The sequence below is a fragment of the Oryx dammah genome, unplaced genomic scaffold (assembly GCF_014754425.2).
Source record: "Oryx dammah isolate SB20612 unplaced genomic scaffold, SCBI_Odam_1.1 HiC_scaffold_21, whole genome shotgun sequence".
Lineage (NCBI taxonomy): Eukaryota > Metazoa > Chordata > Mammalia > Artiodactyla > Bovidae > Oryx > Oryx dammah.
The window spans coordinates 50,252,443-50,275,642 of record NW_024070205.1 but is presented as its reverse complement, the minus strand read 5'-3'; the positions used below and the strand labels follow the sequence as shown (position 1 = coordinate 50,275,642).

Genomic DNA, 23,200 nt, shown 5'->3' with positions numbered 1-23,200 from the left:
TTTGCAAAAGATATCTGATGAAGGATTATTATCTAAAATGTAGCATAAAAAAATCTCTTAAAGTTCCACAATAAGAAAACAAACCATCCTGTTAAAAGATTAAAATCTTGATATATGCTTTACCAAAGAAGATATACAGATGATAAATAAGCACATGAAAAGATGCTCAACATCCTCTAGGGAACTACAAATTAAAACAATAAGATGCCACTACACACCCATTAGAATGACCAAAATTCAAAATAGTGACAACTGCTAAATGAGGGTGAGCATGTGGAGCAATAGGAACTCTCATTCACTGCTGGTGGGAATGCAAAATGGTACAGCCACTTTGGTAGACTGTTTGGTGATTTCTTACAAACTTAAATAATGCTCTTAAACATACGATTCAGCAATTCTATTTCTTGGTATTTAGGCATACGAATTGAAAGTTGATGTCCACACAACAACTTGCACATGACTATTTATAGCAGCTTTGTTCATAATTACCAAAACTTGGTAAAAAACAAAGATGTCCTTCAGTAGGTGAAAGGATAAATAAGCAGTGGTACATTCAAACAATGAAATATTCCCTGGTGCTAAAAAGAAAGGAGTCATCAAGCAATATATAGACACAAAGGAAATTTAAAATGACTATTATTATATGGAAGAAGCCAACCTGAAAAGCTATATACTATATAATTTCAAGTCTATGACATTTGGGAAAAGGCAAAACTATGAAGGCAGGAAAAAGATCAGTGGTGATCAGAGGTTAGGAGAGGGAAGGGATGGATAGGCAGAGCACAGAGGATTTTTAAGGCAGTGAAAAACTATTACATATTATATTAAAATGCTGGATAAATGTAACTATACATTTTTCTAATGTATAACACCAAGTGTGAAGCCTAATGTAAACTACAGACTATACCTTATGATATGTTAATGTAGATTCAACAGTTATAATAAATATATCATTCTTGTGTGGTAGGCTTGTGTGCAAGGGAAAGGGGTATACAAAAATTCTTTGTACTTTGTGCTCAATCTTGCCATGGACCTAAAACTACTCTAAAAAACCAAAGCCTGTTTTAAAAATCCATCAAATTAATCCACCAAATTAACAGAATAAAAGAGTAAATCCGCATGACTACCAAATCCTCAGCAAACTAATAATAGAAGTTAATTTCTTTAATCAGATAAAGGGTACCTACAAAAACACATACAATTAACATCATACTTACTAGTCAAACACTAAATCCTATCTGCTTAAATTCAGGAATAAAGTAAGAACATGTACCCTCAAGATACCCATTCAATGTTACATTAGAGGTCCGAATTAGTATAATAAGTCAAAATAGAGAAATAGAACACAAACTTTAGAAAGTGAAAACGATACTATTCCTATTCTCAGATAATATGGCTGCTTGCAGGGAACAACTAAGAAAGTAGCAACCAAAAAAACCAAAAGACTATTTAAAAAATAATCAATGAATTTAGAAAATAAAGTCAGATAAAAAATGAAATAAAGTCAGATAAAAAATGAAAATAAAGTCAGATAAAAAATGCTCTTACACACTAACAGCATACTATGTGAAATATAAATTTTTAAATATCATTTACATTAGCATCAAAAAACATAAAAAATTTAGCAATAAATTTAACAAATTATGAACAAGATCTATACACTAAAATTACAAAATACTCTTTAAAAAAGTTAAAAGACAAAGAAAACTGCCATGTTCATGGACTAACTAGTAGACTCAAGATTAAGATGTCAGTCTTCCCAATATTAATCTACAAATTGAATGTAAACTCAATTTCAATACCAGTAAGTTTTTATGGAAACTGACACACTGATTTCTAAAATTTATATAATAATGGAAAAGTCCTCAGTTAAAACAAACACTCAACTCTACAGTATAAACCTACAAATCAAGATTGTGTGGTACTGACCTAAGGATAGAAAAAGATACTGATGAAGTAGAACAGAAAGAGGAAAAACAGATCAACTTTCTTATGGTCAGCTGACATTTTTGACAAAGGTACTGAAGTAATTCAATAGAGGAGAAGCAGCCTTTTCAACAAATGGTGCTGAAACTGTCATGAGCCATGTGGATAGCCACAGAGAAAAAAATCAACCTCGATCCTTATCTCATATCAGACATGAATTAATCTGAAATGAATCACCAATCTAAACATAAGAGCTAAAACTACAACGGTTTTAGGGAAAGACATAAGTAAATATCTCTGTGACCTGGATATAAATAAGGATTTATTACAAAGAACACAGGAAAAAAATAACCATAAAGGGAAAAAATTGATAAAATTAAACCTAACTTCTGCTCATCAAAAGACATTTTTAAGAAAATTAACAGGAAATTTATCCAGCCTTTGAGAAAATACTGACAAAATATTTATCTGACAAAAGACATCTATAAATATAAAATATAAAGAATTCTTACAACTTAATGACACAAATACTTCATTTTTTTCACTGAACAAAATGAACATATACTTCACAAAAGAAGATATAACACAAAAATTCATCATTCTGTTTTTATATAACACAAATCCACATAATGCGATTTAGCCATAAGACACTATTATACATCCATTAGAATGACTAAAATTTAAAAGACCCAGAAGAAAAAAAAATACTGGTGAGAACACAGAACTGATAGGAATACAAAATGGTACAACCCTATTAGAAAAAAAAAATGTAGTTTCTTTTCAATTTAAATATGCATCTACTACTTAGCAGTTCCAATCCATTACTTATCCAAGAAAAACGAATACACAGTTCCATAAAACTTGTACACAAATATTCACTTCAGTTTTAATCCTAACAACCAAAAATGAGAAACTATGCAATTGTTTATCAATAGAAGAATAAACTATGGTATACTAAAAAAGCAGCGTGCTAATCAGCAATAAAAAGTATTACTACATTTGATCACAAGAATGAATCTCACAGACATTATTCTGAGCAAAGGAAGCCAGACACAAAAGATTATGTATGGTATGATTTTCATTTACATGAAATTTTCAAATGGTCAACACTAATCCATGGTTAAAATACAGAACAGTGGTTGCCACTTGACAGAAGTTACGGGAAACCAACAGGAAAGGGAACTTCTTAGAGTGACAGAACCATTCTGTATCTTGAGAAAGGTGAATCCATTTGTCAAAACTCATAGAATTGTACATAATATAACTAGTGTATTTCAACATATATAAAATTTACCTCCAAAGATATAAACAAACAACCAAAAGAAACTGCACTCCTAGTCTAGATGGCTTCACCAGAGAATACTTTCAAACATATAAAGAAACAGCAATAACCTTAAACAAACTCAGAAAATTGATAATATGTGAATAACTCCCAAATTGTCTTAAGAGATATGCATAACATTTTTAAAATATAAGGAAATTAAAAGATAGATAAATTAAAGGCCAATCTTTTTCATGCACATAACAAAAAATGGTAAATAAAATATTAGCAAATCAAAACCAACAATATACTAAAAGAATACATCAGAAACAACCAGATTTATATAGCAATCCACTACTGGTATATTTAAAAATTAATCAATATTACTTCCACATTAACCAGATATAGAAGTTAAATCATGTAATCAAAACATACAGAAAACCTTTGGACAAAAGTTAACTCTGATGCATGATAAAAGCTCTCAGCAGACTAGGACTGCAAGGAAAACTTCCTTCACCTAAAAAAGAGTACATCCTTAACGTAAAAAGAGTAACAATTAAAAAAAAAAGCTGTAGCAAACTTCATACTTACCCCTGAATCACAAACCACACAAAAATTTGTTTTCAACAACTAAATTCAATGTTTTAAGCAAAAAAATTCTCTATTGCAATAATATGGGAAAAGAAATAAAAGGAAAAATGAAAGAACAAAAAAGCTGTCATTATTTGGAAATGATATGACTATGCACATGAAATTTTTTTTAATTTATAAATATACTAGACTTAGTTAATACATAAAGATATTTAAATACAAGATCAATACACAAAAGTTAATTGTATTTCTAGTCTAGCAGCGGTTATAGGCTCTTCAATAAACATCAGACCCAAAAATAAATTTAATGAAACCATGAACAAAAATTCTACATTAAAGACTATTAAAAATTAATAAAAGTGGTGAAAGTGAAAGTAAACTCACTCAGTCGTGTCCGACTCTTTGCGACCCCATGGACTGTAGCCCACCAGACATGGGATTCTCCAGGCAAGAATACTGGAGTGGGTTGCCATTTCCTTCTCCAGGGGATCTTCCCAACCCAGGGATCGAACCCAGGTCTCCCACATGGCAGGCAGATGCTTTATCCTCTGAGCCACCAGGGAACTCAAAAATTAATAAAAGTAGCACACATAACACCTGACCAACAGAAGTTCCTTTGCAATCAAATGTAGAAAAGCAGTGTTTAAATGAATGATGACATGAAATCCACAAAGAATAAAATGAGCCTTGACTATACCTCACAAAACACAAAATAATACCAGAAGGATCACAGACATAAATGAAAACAGATTTTTTATAGATTATATAACAGGAAACATCTTCATGACTTTCAGGGTAGAAAAAATTTAACAAATACAAAAAAACACTAATCATAAAGAAAAGCTTAATTAAATGCATTTCGCCAAAATTAAAATCTTCTCTTCAATAAAAGATCTATACAGAGAAAAGTCAAGCCACAGACAGGAAGAGATTTTGTTTAATACATGAGCATGCGTGCACACACATGTGCGTACACACACACACACACACCTCTAACAAAGAACTTGTATCCAGAATATACCAATAAGTCACCTGTTCCCACTCCCCCAGACCCCAAATGTGCACTTTACAAAAAAGGATGTCCAGTTATATGAAGTGATATGAAAATGGGCTCAACTTTAAATGTTATCAGGAAATATGAAATCACAATCAATACCACTACTCATCCACCAAAAAAATGTCTAAAGTCTAAAAATTGACCCAACTGCTGGTGCGGTTATGAAGCAACTGGGACCTTCACACATTGTTAGCAGGAATATAATCTGACCTAACCAACCGGGATATTATTTGGCACTACCAACTAAATCTAAATACGCCTACCATATGACCGAAATTCTACTAGGGTTATAGCAAACAGACATGAATGCTTCTGTCTCCCAAAAGACATGTATATGAATGTCCATAACAACATTATTTACAACAGTCAAAAATAAATTTGAGTACTTGTAGTATATTCATACAGAGGAATATTGTGGATCAATAAAAAACAAAAGTGAATTATACAAGCATAATACTGAGCAAAAGAAGCCAGAAACAAAAGAAACATATATATATATAATATAATTCCACTAGTACAGCATTCAAAAACAGGCAAAATAAATCTATAGAAGTCAGAATAGATGACTGAGAAGGTGGTTATCCACAGAGAGGCGGGCAATAAAAGCCTATTTTGATCAACATAAAGGTTACAGAAGTTCATGCAAATGTACAAATTCACTGCGCCAAGTATGTATATGGATGTGAGAGTTGGACTGTGAAGAAGGCTGAGCGCCGAAGAATCAATGCTTTTGAACTGTGGTGTTGAAGACTCTTGAGAGTCCCTTGGACTGCAAGGAGATCCAACCAGTCCATCCTAAAGGAGATCAGTCCTGGGTGTTCATTGGAAGGACTGATGCTGAAGCTGAAACTCCAATACTTTGGCCACCTCATGCAAAGAGCTGGACTCATTGGAAAAGACCCTGATGCTGGGAGGAATTGGGGGCAGGAGGAGAAGGGGACGACAGAGGATGAGATGGCTGGATGGCATCACCAACTCGATGGACTTGAGTTTGGGTAAATTCCAGGAGTTGGTGATGGACAGGGAGGCCTGGCGTGCTGTGGTTCATGGGGTTGCAAAGAGTCGGACACAACTAAGCAACTGAACTGAACTGAACTGAAGTATGTATATTAACACAATTTGTTAATACCTCAAAATAAATGTATTTTCAGACAAAAAATGGCAGAAAATTTATCTCAGCAGTCCTGGCAAAATATTACTAAAGGAAACTTTTAAGTCAAAAGGAAAAGCCTATCAAAGAGAAATATATAAATGTAAATAAATATGTGAACGTGAAGAGTAAAAAACTATAAATACACAGGTAAATCTAAAATGAAGAGGGACAGTATAATCATACCTTTTGGGGTTTCAAATATATTCAGAGCTAAAAGACAATAATGACAAAAAAAAAATGGAAATGGCAAAATAATGGATTGGCCAAAAGTTCATTCAGGTTTTTTTGTGAGATGTTCTGGAAAAACCCAAACAAACTTTTGGCCACTCAGTACAAATTTACTAAGAATAGAAGAAGCAATCTCAGGAAACCAATAAAAGAAAGTGCATCTAAGAAATTAATAGAAGGGGGAAACAATAATTTAAAATACTCAGTTAATCCAAGAATTGAGAGAAAGATAATACTAAATGTGCAAGACAAATAGAAAACAAATAAGAATAATGTAATTATATTTAAATGCCAACTGACTATACTCCAATTAAAGATAAGAAATTTATCAGACTGAATTTAAAACCAAAAAGTATATTCTATTAAATGGTAAACATGCAAAGTTATAGAAAACTGAAACTAAAAGGGTGGAATAAGATATTTCATGTAGAAGACTAATAATAAGAGCTGGGATCATTCAACTAATCTCAGATGAAGTAAAGGTTAACTTTATTACTTAGAGATAACAGGCATCATCACATCCTGATAAAAGAGTTAATAACTAGGGAGATATAATAACATTATATCTGCTATCGGTGAAAACTAGAAGAAATAAAATAAAAAAGAAATAAGCAAATCCTCTCTCAGGAAATGAAGCAACAAGCAGGAAAAACACTAAGGATATGGGAGATTTAAACAAGATTAGTATCTTTCACCTAACTGATATTTATAGAACACCATACAGCAAATTTCAAAGATGGGAAAGCACACAGTGCATACTCCCTGACTGCTCTAGAATTAAATTATCACTCAGAAGCAGAAGCATAACTAAAAATGCACCAAGTAGAGACTGAGAAATAAACTTCTAAAATCAAAGATGAAAAAAATCCACTAGAGAAATCTAAAATCACATTGGAAATTACACTGTATTTAAGGAAAACTATAATGAAAATATGACACATCAAAACTTGGCTATAGCTAAAGTTGCTTAGAGGAAAAAGTATAGAAAAGCTAGAAATCAATGCTCTATCTCCACAAGTTAGAAAAAGAACAGCAAGTTAAAACCAAAGACAGAGAATATTTTAAGAGCAAAAACGAATGAAACAGAAAACAAATCTAGTATAGGAAAATTCAAAGGGCAAAAGTTAATTCACTGAAAAAAACAACAGAATTGACCAACCTCAAAGCATAACAAACAAAAAAATGAGAAGAGCAAATGACCAGTACAGCAATAAATTTGAAAAAGTAGGTGACGTGGATGAACCCGGTAAAGCTGACGCACCTCTGCAGAAAATCCACATAGTGGAACTTCAATTGTTAGAAACGAATATGTAATTTAAAACTCTCTCTCTAGGAACCTCCTGGCTCAATCGGCTTCACCAATGAAATCTTCTAAGCATTTAAGGAAGAAATAATAATCCTCTCAAACTCTTCTAGAGAACAATAAAAGAGGAAACACCTCCCTCTTTTTATGAGGCCAGAATAACCAAGATACCAAAATCTGATCAGGATGTGGTAAGGAGGAAAATGTCAGGCCAATTCCTGTTAAAGATCCAGCACATACACACAAATAGTAAACCAAGTCCAACAGTAAATTAAAAGGATAACAGATCCCAACAAAGCTGGCTTAATTAGAAATGCAAAGTTAGTTTCACATTTGAAAATAAATCGGTGTAACTCAACTAATTGAGGAGAAAAGCCATGTCTCAAAAGATGCTAATAAAGCATTGATTAAAATCCAACACAGTTCATGATTTTAAAAGTACAGTTAGCTAGGTTGGTGAGTATGAAGTCAATAAACAAAATTCAATTGTAGTTCTAACTACTAGTAAAAACAATTAGAAAATAAAACTTAACAACCTAATTAAAACAGCATGAAGAATATAACATACCTAGGAATAAATCTGCTGAAAAACACATAAATTATCTCTACTGAATGAAAACTACAAATAATTCATGGGTTAAATTTATAAGGCCCTAAATAAATGAAGGAACATACTATGTTCAGGGATTGGTTGATTCAATATTATTAAGATGTAAATTAACTTCAAAGTAATCTCTAGTTAAGTGCAATCCTCATCAAAATTCCAGATATGTGAGTGCTGAGTATAGATGTGGGAGTAAGTACAAACTGAAACATTTATTCCAAATTATATGAAAATATAAAGGGTTAACAAGAGAGGCAAAGAGAGAAGTTACAGTAAATGTACTACCAGATATTAAGACTTCTCAAACTAAAGTTAATTTAAGGCAGTGTACTATTGACACAAGGAGAGGCAAATATACAAACAGAAGAGTCCACATACTCAAACTTCAATAACATATAAAAAATAGAAATATACTGGGAAAAAATCTATGTAGAAAGATTTCATTCAAAATTTTAATGATTTCTGATCAGTAATATCAGTTACAAAAGCAAGTAAATAATATTTTAGTTAAATTATTCCAAAGACTGTATAAAATAGCTTGTAAAACAAATATCAGATCTCTATAAAATCTTTATCTCTTACCTCTCCAAAAGCCCCTCGACCAATCACCTTTAATATTTCAAAGTCTTCTCTATGTAATCGCATCTGTTTCACTTTAGAAGTAAATGGTTTAGCTGAAACAAAAACATAATATCAATTATTGAAATGTGATACAAATTAGATGTAAACAGTATTTCTCAAACATTATGATTAAGGATTAAGCTGAAGTATTTAATAGTCCCATGAAACTATACTGAGAAGAAATAGTTTTAATTTCCATGTTTCATTGATTTCTTACATATGAATTATATTTTTGGTGGAAAACATATTTTTAAAAGCCAAATAACATATGAAATAATGAAAAGTAGCAGTGACATACAAATGAGATCAATATATTCTTGTTAAACATTCCATGTATTCTAACTCAATGCTAGATATATATTTTAACACAAAGATCCAAGGAGTAAAAGGAAATATGTTGGCACCAGAGACATTCAGCAGTTCCCACACAGTAAATTAAAATTTCTGCCACATTCATTCATTGACTTCTTCTTTTAACATGCCTTTAGCAAGAGCTGATATTATACAAAGCATGGTGACAATTACTGGAGTTTTAAACAAATATAATTACAAAATGGTACCTTCATTCAAGAACTTCACAGTCTTTCTGAAAGACTGTTTACACAGTATGTAAACACATAACATAATAATGTGATCAAAGTTTCTAACAGAGATAGACACAAAGCGCTTCAGGGTCAGTGAGAATGGAACACTAATTCTCTTATGTGAACACTAATGAGGCAGTAAGTTTGAACCTGGGCCTTGAGGACTAAGTAAACTTTGCTACTTTACCTGTTTGCACTGTAGATATTCCCAGCAAAGTGAAAGTGAAGTTTCTCAGTCATGTCCAACCCTTTGAGACCCCATGGACTACAGCCTGCCAGGCTTCTCCGTCCATGGGATTCTCCAGGCAAGAAAACTGGAGTGGGTTGCCATTTCCTTCTCCAGGGGATCTTCCCAACCCAGGAATTGAACCCAGGTCTCCCACATTGCAGGCAGATGCTTTACCCTCTGAGCCACCAGGGAAGCCCCATTCCCAGGAAAGGGAGAGATATTTGCAAATTAAGGGAAGCGAGAAAGTAAAATTTGGGTGATAACAGTAAATAATTAATTGCTATAATAGAATTGTAACAATAAAAAAGAAATCAGGGCTAGAAAATAGAATATGGAAATGGCCTTGGATGCCATGCAAGAAACTTAAACATTATTAATTATAGAGAATATACTGAAATTTTAAAAAAATTATAAAATAAATTATATGTTCTGCTGTCTCTGAGAGAAATTTAGACCTTTCACCTTTCCTCCCCTGATATCCCTCCTTATTGTCACACAAAGAGGAGTTAATGAATAAAAGGTCTTTATATATGGGTACAGCTCTCTTCTCCTTCCTACCACAGACCAGAATGTAGAAGATTAAAGGTATGCATTTAAGCACTAGAAGAGTGAAAGAAACACAGAATGCCTTACCACTTGTTTTGGTCTAAGATATTTAGCCCTAACTGGTTTAGAAAAGAGGGGTATTCCACATTGCAGAACAGTCTATGAGAGATTTCTGCATTGGTTTAGAAGTTTCTGCAGTGGTTTAGATTTCTGCTTTAGATTGTCAGGAAAGGAAATATAGATTGAATCTCTATTTGGAATTCACATAACAGAAAAGATGAAGATCAAATAAACATATCAAATCTGAATGAAGGTATAAAGGATCTCATACTGTGAGAGAGAGAGGTAAAGCCAGGCAGTTAACATTTTGATAAAATAACCAAGACATCTTAGTCTTGAACAAACTGGACTGGACAAATGGTGAGACTGGGAAGTCACTCAGGGTCCTAATAGAAATAAACTATTCCAATCTGAGGATAGTTTATTTACAAATAGATTATTTACAAAGAATGGCACCCCACTCCAGTACTCTTGCCTGGGAAATCCCATGGATGGAGGAGCCTGGTAGGCTGCAGTCCATGGGGTCACGAAGAGTCAGACACGACTGAGCAACTTCACTCTCACATTTCACTTTCATGCATTGGAGAAGGAAATGGCAACCCACTCCAGTGTTCTTGCCTGGAGAATCCCAGGGACAGGAGAGCCTGGTGGGCTGCCGGCTATGGGGTCACACAGAGTGGGACACGACCGACGTGACTTAGCAGCAGCAGGTGGGTTATAAGCCATGGCAAGAAATAGTGCAATAATCTTGAGACCAGTGTCCTTCTCTTTCCCTGCTTCTACACAAGTGTATCGGAAATACTTGGCTAAAATTGGTACACATAGAATGTGTAAATTAAAAATAAAGACCTGGAGCCAGCCAGGGGAGACTAGTATTACTCTAGTTGTCAGCTAGAGCTGGAAAATATCACAACACAGCTTACACCACATTGAACAGTTCTTTGTTTCTTCTACTTCTCTTTATAACCCTGTCCCCCTCAAGATTTCCAAATATCTTAATCCAAGCAGAGGATACGTTCTATACCTCTGTTTCATTCTGACCCTAAATCCAAAGACAGCAAATTCAACACAGACAACTATGGTTAAAAAATAATTCTATATATGCCTTCCTCTGGGTAACATTATCTAAAAGGTTAGAAATCTAAGTATTTCAATCCTCTAAAACACTATCATAAACAGGAAAACTTTTTTTTAAAACTAAAGTATCTGAAATACAATTCAGGTAAGCAAATGGTTGCTGAAACAATCTTTAGCAAAGGTACAAAGAGTAACAATATGTCAAAAAATAAATGATATTATCTTTCCATGCAACAGTATACATTCTGCAAGCACCAAGCAAATGAGTAGTTAAATCATGCATGATTAAGGATTCAGTCAGATATCCACATTTTATGGCACCTTGTAGTATTATTAACAACATGAATTAAAAGAATAATTCTGTCCATTCTTTATTTCCTGGAAACTACTAGCAAAAATATCATTTCTTTGACACAACAAAACGATTCTATTTACAGACGTTCAAAAATGAGTTTCACAAATTTCTTCAGAAGTCTCATAGTTTACCAATATTTATTCACTCAAAAAGTATCTCTGAATACTCACTATAGGCCGAGCATTTTATAAGATGTAAGAGGTATAAAGATAAATAAAATAGTGCTTTGTTCTCAAGTAAATAAACTATGCAATAAGTGTTACTCTCCTAATTTTTCAATGTGTTGAATGCAAGTGGCTAATAAAGAGAAAATTATGTACACAATACAAGAATAGAGAAATGCAAATAAACTTAGTAATATTCTATTATTTAACAACCAAATATGCCAAAAATAAAAGAATCTGAAACCACCAAGATTTTCCAGAGTGTGAATAACAGGTATTTTCATACATAACTGGTAGGACTGTTAATTACAACCTCTGTGGACAAGATTTCATTTTCTTTTCTGTTCTCTTAACATGGCATTTTACTTTAAAAGATTTTAGAAGTTGATACATCTTTGTACACTTTGAGATAAATCTGCCTTGGTTATAATGTATTTTTCTTTTGTATTTTTAATTTTGTAATATTGTATTTATGATTTCTTTTTATATTTATTATTTATTTATTTTGGTTGTGCTGGGTCTTAGTTGCAGCATGCAGGATTGTTTGTTTGTCTAGTTTCAGCATGCAAACTCTTAGCTGTGGCATGTGGAATCATGCTCCCTGACCAGGGATTGAACTTGAGACCCCTGCATTGGGAGGGCACAGGCTTAGCCACTGGGCCACCAGGGAAGTCGCTGTAATGTATTTAAGAAAAAATAAAAAGAAATTGGTTTGTTTTCATTTTACTTAAGGTATTTTACATCTGTGGTTATAAACAATGTTGGTTTACAATTATATTTTTTTCCCTACTATCTAGATCTGATTTAGTACCAATGATAAACTAGCCTCATGTAATATGTTGAGTAGCTTCTTCTCCTTTTCTCCAAAATGAAATAGTTCCAGGTTGTTTGAAGATCTTACTGTCAAAGACAAAACTAAAGAAGTTTTAGAAGACAAAGGAGACTATGACTGTACGGTCTGCTAAAACTTGCCAGTGAAACATCTTACATGCGTCATTATGTTGTACTTTAGATATTCTGATTTCTTTCGGACTGTCATTTTCATTTTTCTATTTCTACCTGTGACAACTGTATTAATTATATTCTTCTAAGAAATTATACACTGTACTGAAATTTTCACAAATTTACTGGAATAGGGTGACAAAATACTCTTTTCTTTATAAAACCCTACTATACAGGGGCTTCCCTGGTGGCTCAGTGGTAAAAAACTGCCTGCCAATGCAGGAGACATGGGTTTGATCTCCAATCCAGGAAGATCTCACACGCCGCTGAGCAACTAATCCTGTGCAGCACAACTACTGAGCCTGCGCTCTACAGCCTGCAAACCACAATAATGAGTCCGTGCGCTGCGACTATTGAAGTTCACCTGTCCTAGAGCCTGTGCTCCACAAAAAGAGAAGCCACCACAATGAGAAACCCGTGCACTGAAACTAGAGAGTAGCCTCCACTTGCCACAGCTGGAGAAAAGCCTGCATAGCAACAAAGACCCAGCACAGCCAAAAATAAATAAAATAAATTTTTTAAAATGAATAAACTCCACTATATGAATAGGCTTGATCCCTTTTCAGTTACGAATACATATATTCAAGTCCATATTCGTTACTTTTCTTTACCAATATTGCTGGAAGTTCCCATATTTTGTAAGCATTTTTCCAAATATACAATATTTACATGTGATCATCCTTTCTAAAATTCTGTTTTAGTAGGTTCTTAACTAAATTTACGTAAAATTTCAGAAGAAGTAAATAGAGGCTAATATTAACCATCTGTCCTCACCCCCAAAATCAATACAGAGATAAAAATTAAACAAAAGAGATACCAGGTAGGGAGGCACTAGTAGAGTAGAGATTTAAAGAAGTCATACCTGATTAAAAAAAAAAAAAGAACAGCTGAACTTAACCAGGACATAATAAGTCTAAATATGTATACACTCAATAACATAACCACAAAATATGTAAAGCCAAACTGACAGACATAAAAGAACAAACTCACCTTCCTAAAGGGGGACTTTACTCTCTCTCTCAGTAACTGATAGCTCAAGCAGACCAAAAAGGTTTTACTGTATTTTTAGTGTACTGAGTGGCATATATATAACACTCCACCTAAAAGTTGGAGGATTAATTTTCAAACACACCAAACCTCTACAAATTTCTATAATATGCAAAACATAAAACTGTCTCCAACAAAAATTCAAAGTATTGGGAACATAAAAACAAAATTCTATGAATAATATGAAATAAACACAATTACACATCAATAAAAAAAGACCACAAGAAAAATCCATAAGCTCTGAAATCCAAAAACAATTTTGAAGAAGAAACTAATTAGGTAACTAGAAAATATTCAGAACTACTTAATAATAAAAATACTACATATCAAAACTACTATAATATAACTGGGATGGGAAAGTGCTCAGTATTTATAATGAGGAAAGGAAAGCTGAAATTTAAGATGTTAAAAACGCAACACAAAAGGTAGACCAAAAGAATAAAATCAAATTAGAAGAAAGAAAACAAAAATATAAAGAAGAAAAAAATAAAATTAATTTGAAAATAAGCATAAAAAAGAAAGGCTCAACAAGGCCAAAGGACAAATCATTGAACACAGTAAAATAAAAACATAAGAAAAGGAAAAAAATAGGAAAGTATAGAAAAGTCAACACTGGAAATCAGAAATTAGAGAAAACTACAGATGCTACTGATATTAGATAGTAAGAGAATGTCATAAACAATTCAGGGCATAAATTTGAAAATGAAGTGAACAAGTTACTAAAAAGAGCAAATGACAAAAATTGAAAATATGAATTGTTCAACAAGTAACTGAATCAATAGTTTAAAATCTTTCACACATAAAATACCAATCCTGAACTGCTTTACAAGCAAATTCAACCAAACATATAAGAGATAATTCCCACAGTAAAACAGATTTTTGAAACAATAAACAAAGAGGAGAAGCTATCCAATTCATGTAATCCTAACCTCATGCCAAAAGTACAGTCTTATTCATGAACATTCATGAGGACGAGATGGTTGGACTGCATCACCAACTCGATGGACATGAGTTTGAGCGAGCTCTGGGAGTTGGTGCTGGACAGGGAAGCCTGGTGTGCTGCAGTTCATGGGGTCGCAAACAGCTGGACACAACTGAGTGACTGAACTGAACTGATTCACAAACATAGATGCAAAAAGTCTCATCAAATTATCCAACTAAATGAATCAAGCAGTGTATAAATAACATAACATAACATGACCAGGTTGGGCTTATGCCAAGCATGCAAGGAATCTATAATATTAGAAAACTGACTAGCATAATTTATCACATAAAGAGATTTAAGGAAAATTAACATATCAATAAATATATTTATACACATTTCAATTAAACAACCATTCATGCAACTTTAAAAACCACATTTATAACAAATGAGGAATAAAAGGAAGTTCCTATGGCCTGATAAATGACAGCAATAACAGCAGCAGTTGCAAACAGCATATATAACTTACAGGTAAAATGTTAAAACTGTTCTCTTTAAAATTAGGAAATATGGCTTTCCTGGTGACTTACTGGTAAAGAACCCACCTGCTACTGCAGGGGACATGGGTTCAATCCCTGATTCACGAAGATCCTACATGTCATGGAGCAACTAGGTTCATGCAGCTGCTGAGCCTGTGCTCTAGGGCCCAGAAGCTGCAACTACTAACCCCACGAGCCACAAATACTGCAGCCCATGCGCCTTCGAGCCTGTGCTCTGCAACAAGAGAAACCACTGCAATGAGAAGCCCACACACCACAACCTCAGAGAAGCCCCTGCTTGCCACAACTAGAGAAAAGCTCGCACAGCAAAGAAGACTCAGCAGTCAAACATAAATAAATAAAATTATAAAATTAGGAAATAAAGGATGACTTCTACTAAAATAATTGTTATTATCAGTTTTATTTAAACATTGTAATAGTGGTCCAAGTCAGTGTAGTAAGAAGTAACAAACAAAAAGACTGAGAAAACTGTTACAATCTGTAGACTGTGTGATTTATCTACATCAGTCAGTTCAGTCGCTCATTCGTGTCCGAATCTTTGCGACTCCTTGGACAGAAGCACGCCAAGCTTCCCTGTCCATCATCAACTCCTGCAGCTTGTTCAAACTCATGTCCATTGAGTCGGTGATGCCATTCAACCATCTCATCCTCTATAGTCCCCTTCTCCTGCCCTCAATCTTTCCCAGCATCAGGGTCTTTACCAATGAGTCAGCTCTTTACATCAGGTGGCCAAAGTATTGGAGTTTCAGCCTCAGCATCAGTCCCAATGAATGTTCAGGACTGATTTCCTTTAGGACTGACTGGTTGGATCTCCTTGCAGTCCAAGGGACTTTCACGAGTCTTCTCCAACACCACAGTTCAAAAGCATCAATTCTTCAGCAGTCAACTTTCTTTATAGTCCAACTCTCACATCCATACATGACTACTGGAAAATCCATAGCTTGGACTAGATGGACCTTTGTCAGCAAAGTAACATCTCTGCTTTTTAATATGCTGTCTAGGTTGGCCATAGCTTTTCTTCCAAGGAGCAAGCGTCTTTTAATTTCATGGCTGTAGTCACCATCTGCAGTGATACTGGAGCCCAAGAAAATAAAGTCTCTCACTGTTTCCATTCTTTCCCCATCTATTTGCCATGACATGATAAAACCAGATGCCATGATCTTAGTTTCTTGAATGTTGAGTTTAAGTCAGCTTTTTTACTCTCCTCTTTCACTTTCATCAAGAGTCTCTTTAGTTCTTCTTTGCTTTCTGCCATAATGGCGGCATCATCTGCACATTTGAGGTTACTGATATTTCTCCTGGCAATCTTGATTCAGGTTGTGCTTTGTCCAGCCCAGCATGTCACATATAGTACTCTTGCATATAAGTTAAATAAGCAGGGTGACAATATACAGACATGATGTACTCCTTACCCAATTTGGAACCAGTCTGATGTTCCATGTCCAGTTCTAATTGTTGCTTCTTAACCTGCATACAGACTTCTCAGGAAGCAGGGAAGGTGATCTGGTATTCCCATCTCTTTAAGAATTGTCCACAGTTGTTGTGATCCACACAGTCAAAGGCTTTGGGGAGATGTTTTTCTGGAACTCTCTTGCTTTTTCAATGACCCAATGGATGTTGGCAATTTGATCTCTAGTTCCTCTGCCTTTTCTAAATCCAGCTTGAACATCTGTAAGTTCACGCTTCATGTACTGTTGAAGCCTGGCTTAGAGAATTTTGAGCATTACTTTACATAGATCAAAAAAAAAATCAGTATGAGTCATTATTATTAATGACTGAGTCAAGTAAGATGTTGGACAGAAACAATACTCACAAGTCAACTTCATTCCTATACCTCAAAAAAAGCTTCTGAAAAATCATCTAAAAAGATATCTAAAATAGCACTTTATTTATTTACAATATTATAGTAGTTTCAGGTGTAGAGCATAGTGATTCACTTTTTTTATAGGTTTTATTCCATTTAAAGTTATTACAAGATAATGCCTGCAATTAACTGTGCTATACAATACTTTCTTACTGTTTATCTACTTTACACACAGCAGTTTCTGTCTTTTAATCCCATACCCTTAATTTACTCCTCCTTTCTTCCCACTCTCCATTTGGTAGCCAATGGCTTGTCTTCTGGAGAAGGCAATGGCACCCTACTCTAGTACTCTTGCCTGTAAAATCCCATGGACGGAGGAGCCTGGTGGGCTGCAGTCCATGGGGTCGTGAAGAGTCAGACACGACTGAGCAACTTCACTTTCACTTTTCACTTTCATGCATTGAAGAAGGAAATGGCAACCCACTCCAGTGTTCTTGCCTGGAGAATCCCAGGGACAGAGGAGCCTGGTGGGTTGCCGTCAACGGGGTTGCACAGAGTCGGACACAACTGATGCGACTTAGCAGCAGCAGCAGCTTGTTTTCTACAGCTGGTGTTTCTATTTTGCACACACATTTGTTTGCATTACTTTCTAGGTTCCACATATGAATACCATACAGTATTTGTTTTTTTCTTGACATTTCACTAAGTATAATATTCTCTAGGTCCATTCACATTACTACAAATGGCAGAGTTTCATTCATTTTTATGGTTGACTAATCGAAAAAGCAAGAGAGTTCCAGAAAAAACATCTATTTCTGTTTTATTGACTATGCCAAAGCCTTTGACTGTGTGGATCACAATGTACACCCATGGTGGATTCATGTCAATGTATGGCAAAACCAATACAGAATTGTAAAGTAAAATTAAAAATAAATTAATTAATTAATTTAAAAAAAAAACAACACAATAAACTGTGGAAAATTCTGAAAGAGATGGGAATACCAGACCACCTGACCTGCCTCTTGAGAAACCTATATGCAGGTCAGGAAGCAGCAGTTAGAACTGGACATGGAACAACAGACTGGTTCCAAATAGAAAAAGGAGTACGTCAAGGCTGTATATTGTCACCCTGCTTATTTAACTTATATGCAGAGTACATCATGAGAAATGCTGGGCTGGAAGAAGCACAAGCTGGAATCAAGATTGCCGGGAGAAATATCAATAACCTCAGATATGCAGATGACACCACCCTTATGGCAGAAAGTGAAGAGGAACTAAAAAGCCTCTTGATGAAAGTGAAAGAGGAGAGTGAAAAAGTTGGCTTAAAGCTCAACATTCAGAAAACGAAGATCATGGCATCTGGTCCCATCACTTCATGGGAAACAGATGGGGAAACAGTGGAAACAGTGTCAGACTTTATTTTTTTGGGCTCCAAAATCACCGCAGATGGTGACTGGAGCCATGAAATTAAAAGACACTTACTCCTTAGAAGGAAAGTTATGACCAACCTAGATAGCATATTGAAAAGCAGAGACATTACTTTGCCAACAAAGGTCTGTCTAATCAAGGCTATGGTTTTTCCAGTGGTCATGTATGGATGTGAGAGTTGGACTGTGAAGAAAGGTGAGCGCTGAAGAATTGATGCTTTTGAACTGTGGTGTTGGAGAAGACTCTTGAGAGTCCCTTGGACTGCAAGGAGATCCAACCAGTCCATCCTAAAGGAGATCAGCCCTGGGATTTCTTTGGAAGGAATGATGCTAAAGCTGAAACTCCAGTACTTTGGCTATCTCATGCGAAGAGTTGACTCATTGGAAAAGACTGATGCTGGGAGGGATTGGGGGCAGGAGGAGAAAGGGACAACAGAGGATGAGATGGCTGGATGGCATCACTGACTCGATGGACGTTGAGTGTGAGTGAACTCCGGGAGATGGTGATGGACAGGGAGGCCTGGCGTGCTGCAATTCATGGGGTTGCAAAGAGTCAGACACGGCTGAGTGACTGAACTGAACTGAATACTCCATTGTGGGCTTCTCTGTCAACTCAGTGGTAAATATCTGCCTGCCAATGCAGGAGACTCGGTTTCAATTTCTGGGTTGGGAAGGCCCCCTGCAGAAGGAAATGGCAACCCACTCCAGTATTCTTGCCTAGGAAATCCCAGGAAAGAAGAGCCTGCAGTCGTAAGAGTCAGAAACAACTCAGCAACTAAACAAGAATACTCCACTGTACTATATCTTGTTAATACAATCCAAGATACATTAAATGAGGAAACAAGTTCAGTTCCATTCAGTTGCTCAGTTGTGTCTGACTCTTTGCGACCCCATGGACTGCAGCACACCAGGCTTCCCTGTCTATCACCAACTCCCAGAGCTCGCTCAAACTCATGTCCATCGTGTTTGTGATGCCATTAAACCATCTTATCCCCTGTTGTCCCCTTCTCCTCCTGCCTTCAATCTTTCCCAGCATCAGGATCTTTTACAGTGAGTCAGTTCTTTGCATCAGGTGGCCAAAGTATTGGATACTTACGAAGTCTGCTACTATATTCTTAAAATGTCCTTACTTCTTCAAAAAGAAATTAAAAGTTAAAAGTGATTGCCTGCAAAGTGTAAGTAGGAACGAGGTGGAAGTGACAAGGCTGGTAACCAGTGACACTAACACTTATCTGAGTATTCTGTGCTGTGTGTAACTTTAGCCTTCAAACAAATAACGTAACCACAAGAGAATTATTTAAAAAAACTTATCCAAGTAACTTTACAACAAAGCTTTTTAAATATTTGTCTTCAGTCGAGTGGGAAAAAAAAAAAAGGAATACAAACAACTTGAACTCCACTTAGATTGGTTCTCTGAATCAGTAGGGAGCAATTATGAAACTATTTTACATCTAGTGTAGTTAATCAAACAAATCAATCATGTTTAACTGTTGCTGGAAGCCTGGGTTCCTAATGTGAGGAAATACAAACATGGAAATAAGGAGTATCAAGAAAGAAATCTTTCAGTGTTAAGTTCGAATACAAAGAACCAAGACTGCCCTGGTGGTCCAGTGGTTAAGACTCCACCCTTCCAGTGCAGGGGGCAGGAGTTTGATCCCTGATCAGGGAGCCAAGATCCCAAATGCCAAGCAGTGTGGTAAAAAAATAAATAAAAAATTAAAATGTTTTAAAAATAATAATACACAGTATAAATATAAACTCATAGACACACACACAGCATAACATACTGAAGACACTGAAGCATGACATACAACTATCTCAGCAGCAATGAGCATACGTAACATCCAGACATTGATTTCTATTTACCAGCCCTCACCAAAAGCAGTCTAGGTTACTGGGATGAATGTCTAATGTGTTCAACACAACACCATGACGATGGACAAAAGACATTATGTGCCTTCTGGTATGATGTACTGAATGAACAGAATATCACTTATTACTATACACCTGCCAAAGACAGATAAGGTGAAGGTGAAGGTGAAAGTTGCTTAGTCGTGTCTGAATCTTTGCGACCCCATGGACTATACAGTCCGTAGAATTCTCCAGGCCAGAATACTGGAGTAGGTAGCCTTTCCATTCTCCAGGGGATCTTCCGAATCCAGGGCTCAAACCCAGGTCTCCTGCATTGCAGACAGATTCTTCACCAGCTGAACAACAGGGGAAGCCCAAGAACACTGGAGTGGGAAGCTTATCCCTTCTCCAGCAGATCTTCCCAACCCGGGAATCGAACTGGGGTCTCCTGTATTGCAGGCAGATTCTTTACCAACTGAGCTGTCAGGGAAGTCCCAGAGACAGGTACCTCGACTCTAATCACATGGAAATAATCAGAACTTAAATTGAGGAACAATCTATAAAATATCTGACCTGTGGTATGACAAGTTTTAAGACACAACACAGACCCTAAAAGATAAATATATATATATGAAGAACTGCTCCAGATTAAAAGATTTCAAAGAGACATTAAAACGCAATGCAGAATTCCCTGGTGATCCAATGATTAGGACTCCATGCTTTCACTACTAAGGGCTCAGGTTCAATCCCAGTTGGGGAATCAAGATCCTGCTAACTGCTCAGTTCAGTTCAGTTCAGTTTAGTTGCTCAGTCATGTCCAACTCTTTGCAACCTCATGAATTGCAGCACGCCAGGCCTCCCTGTCCATCACCAACTCCCGGAGTTCACTCAGACTCACGTCCATCGAGTCAGTGATGCCATCCAGCCATCTCATCCTCAGTCATCCCCTTCTCCTCCTGCCCCCAATCCCTCCCAGCATCAGAGTCTTTTCCAATGAGTCAACTCTTTGCATGAGATGGCCAAAGTACTGGACTTTCAGCTTTAGCATCATTCCTTCCAAAGAAATCCCAGGGTTGATCTCCTTCAGAATGGACTGGTTGAATCTCCTTGCAGTCCAAGGGACTCTCAAGAGTCTTCTCCAACACCACAGTTCAAAAGCATCAATTCTTCGGCGCTCAGCTTTCTTCACAGTCCAACTCTCACATCCATACATGACTACTGGAAAAACCATAGCCTTAACTAGATGAACCTTAGTCGGCAAAGTAATGTCTCTGCTTTTCAATATGCTATCTAGGTTGGTCATAACTTTTCTTCCAAGGAGTAAGCGTCTTTTAATTTCATGGCTGCAGTCACCATCTGCAGTGATTTTTGAGCACCAAAAAATAAAGTCTGACACTGTTTCCACTGTTTCCCCATCTATTTCCCATGAAGTGATGGGACCGGATGCCATGATCTTCATTTTCTGAATGTTGAGCTTTAAGCCAACTTTTTCACTCTCCTCTTTCACTTTCATGTGGCCAAAATATAAAATAAAATAAATACTAAATGCAATGTGTAATAAAGGATTGGGACTCACAGCCAAAAATAAAAAATAAATACTGCTGTAAAGGAAATTATTGGGATAACTGGTGAAACTTCAATATTAAATTAATATTACATATTAATTAAATATTGATGTTTTGATAAATAATATTAAATTTTAATATTAAATATTAAATTAAATATTATATAATACTGTATCAGGGTTACATTTGCTAAATTAATCATTATATGGTAGAAAGATCTAAGAGCATGTTTTAATTTCTCAGAAAACAGACAGTGAAGTGGGTATAGGTAAGGGGGGCAAGAGACCTACAATTTAGTCTCACTAATTCAGCAAAAGTAATAGGTATGCATGTTTGTACAGAGAAAGAACAGCACAAATGTGGCAAAACATTAAAGATAGAAAAATCTAGGATACATGGGAGTTCATTAAACTATTCTTCAAACTTCTGTAGGGCATTGTAATTTTTATAATAAACATTTTAAAACAAGATCTCAACATTAAAATGTAAAGAAACAAAAATTTTCTCCACAGTCAACAAATGATTCAAAATGGAAAAAAAAGTCAGAAATGAAAACGTATTAGACTAATAACACCTAAAGTCAAACTCGCTGTTTAAAGTTGTTGTTCAGTCATTAAGCCATGTGCAACTGTTTGCAACCCCATCGACTGCAGCATACCAGGCTTCCTTCTTCACTATCTCCTGGAGTTTGCTCAAATTCAGATTCATTGAATCAGTGATGCTGACTAACCATTCAATCCTCTGTCCCCCTCTTCTCTGCCTGCCTTCAATCTTTCCCAGCATCAGTCTTTTCTGAAGAGTCAGTTTTTTGCATGAGGTAGCCAAAGTATCAGAGAGAGCTTCAGCTTCAGCATCAGTCCTTCCAGTGAATATTCAGGACTGATTTCCTTTAGGATTGACTTGACTGGTTTGATCTCCTTGCTGTCCAAGAGACTCTCAAGAGTCTTCTGCAACACCACAACCCAAAAGCATCATTTCTTCGATGCTCAGCCTTCTCTTTGGTCCAACTCTCACATCCGTACATGACTATTGGAAAAACCATAACTTTGACTATATGGACCTTTGTCAGCAAAGTGATGCCTCTGCTTCTTAATACAGTCTAGATTTGTCATAGATTTTCTTCCAAAGAGCAAGCGTCTTTTAATTTCATGGCTGCAGTCACCATCTGCACTGATTTTGGAGCCCAAGAAAATAAAATTTGTCACTCTTTCCATTTTATTCCCACCTACTTGCCATGAAGTGATGGGACCAGATGCCATGATC

The 23,200-nt window shown here is 35.6% G+C and overlaps 1 protein-coding gene across 14 annotated transcripts in view; it reads right to left on the bottom strand.

Annotated features, from left to right (window-relative positions):
• Positions 1-23,200, bottom strand: part of CDC42BPA (CDC42 binding protein kinase alpha) — a 299,246-nt gene that overhangs the window by 239,180 nt on the left and 36,866 nt on the right. For all 14 annotated transcript variants that reach the window (XM_040263625.1, XM_040263632.1, XM_040263627.1 and 11 more), the window contains exon 2: positions 8,706-8,797. In XM_040263625.1, coding sequence (XP_040119559.1) covers positions 8,706-8,797 — 92 coding nt within the window. The remainder of the gene's footprint in view (positions 1-8,705; positions 8,798-23,200) is intronic.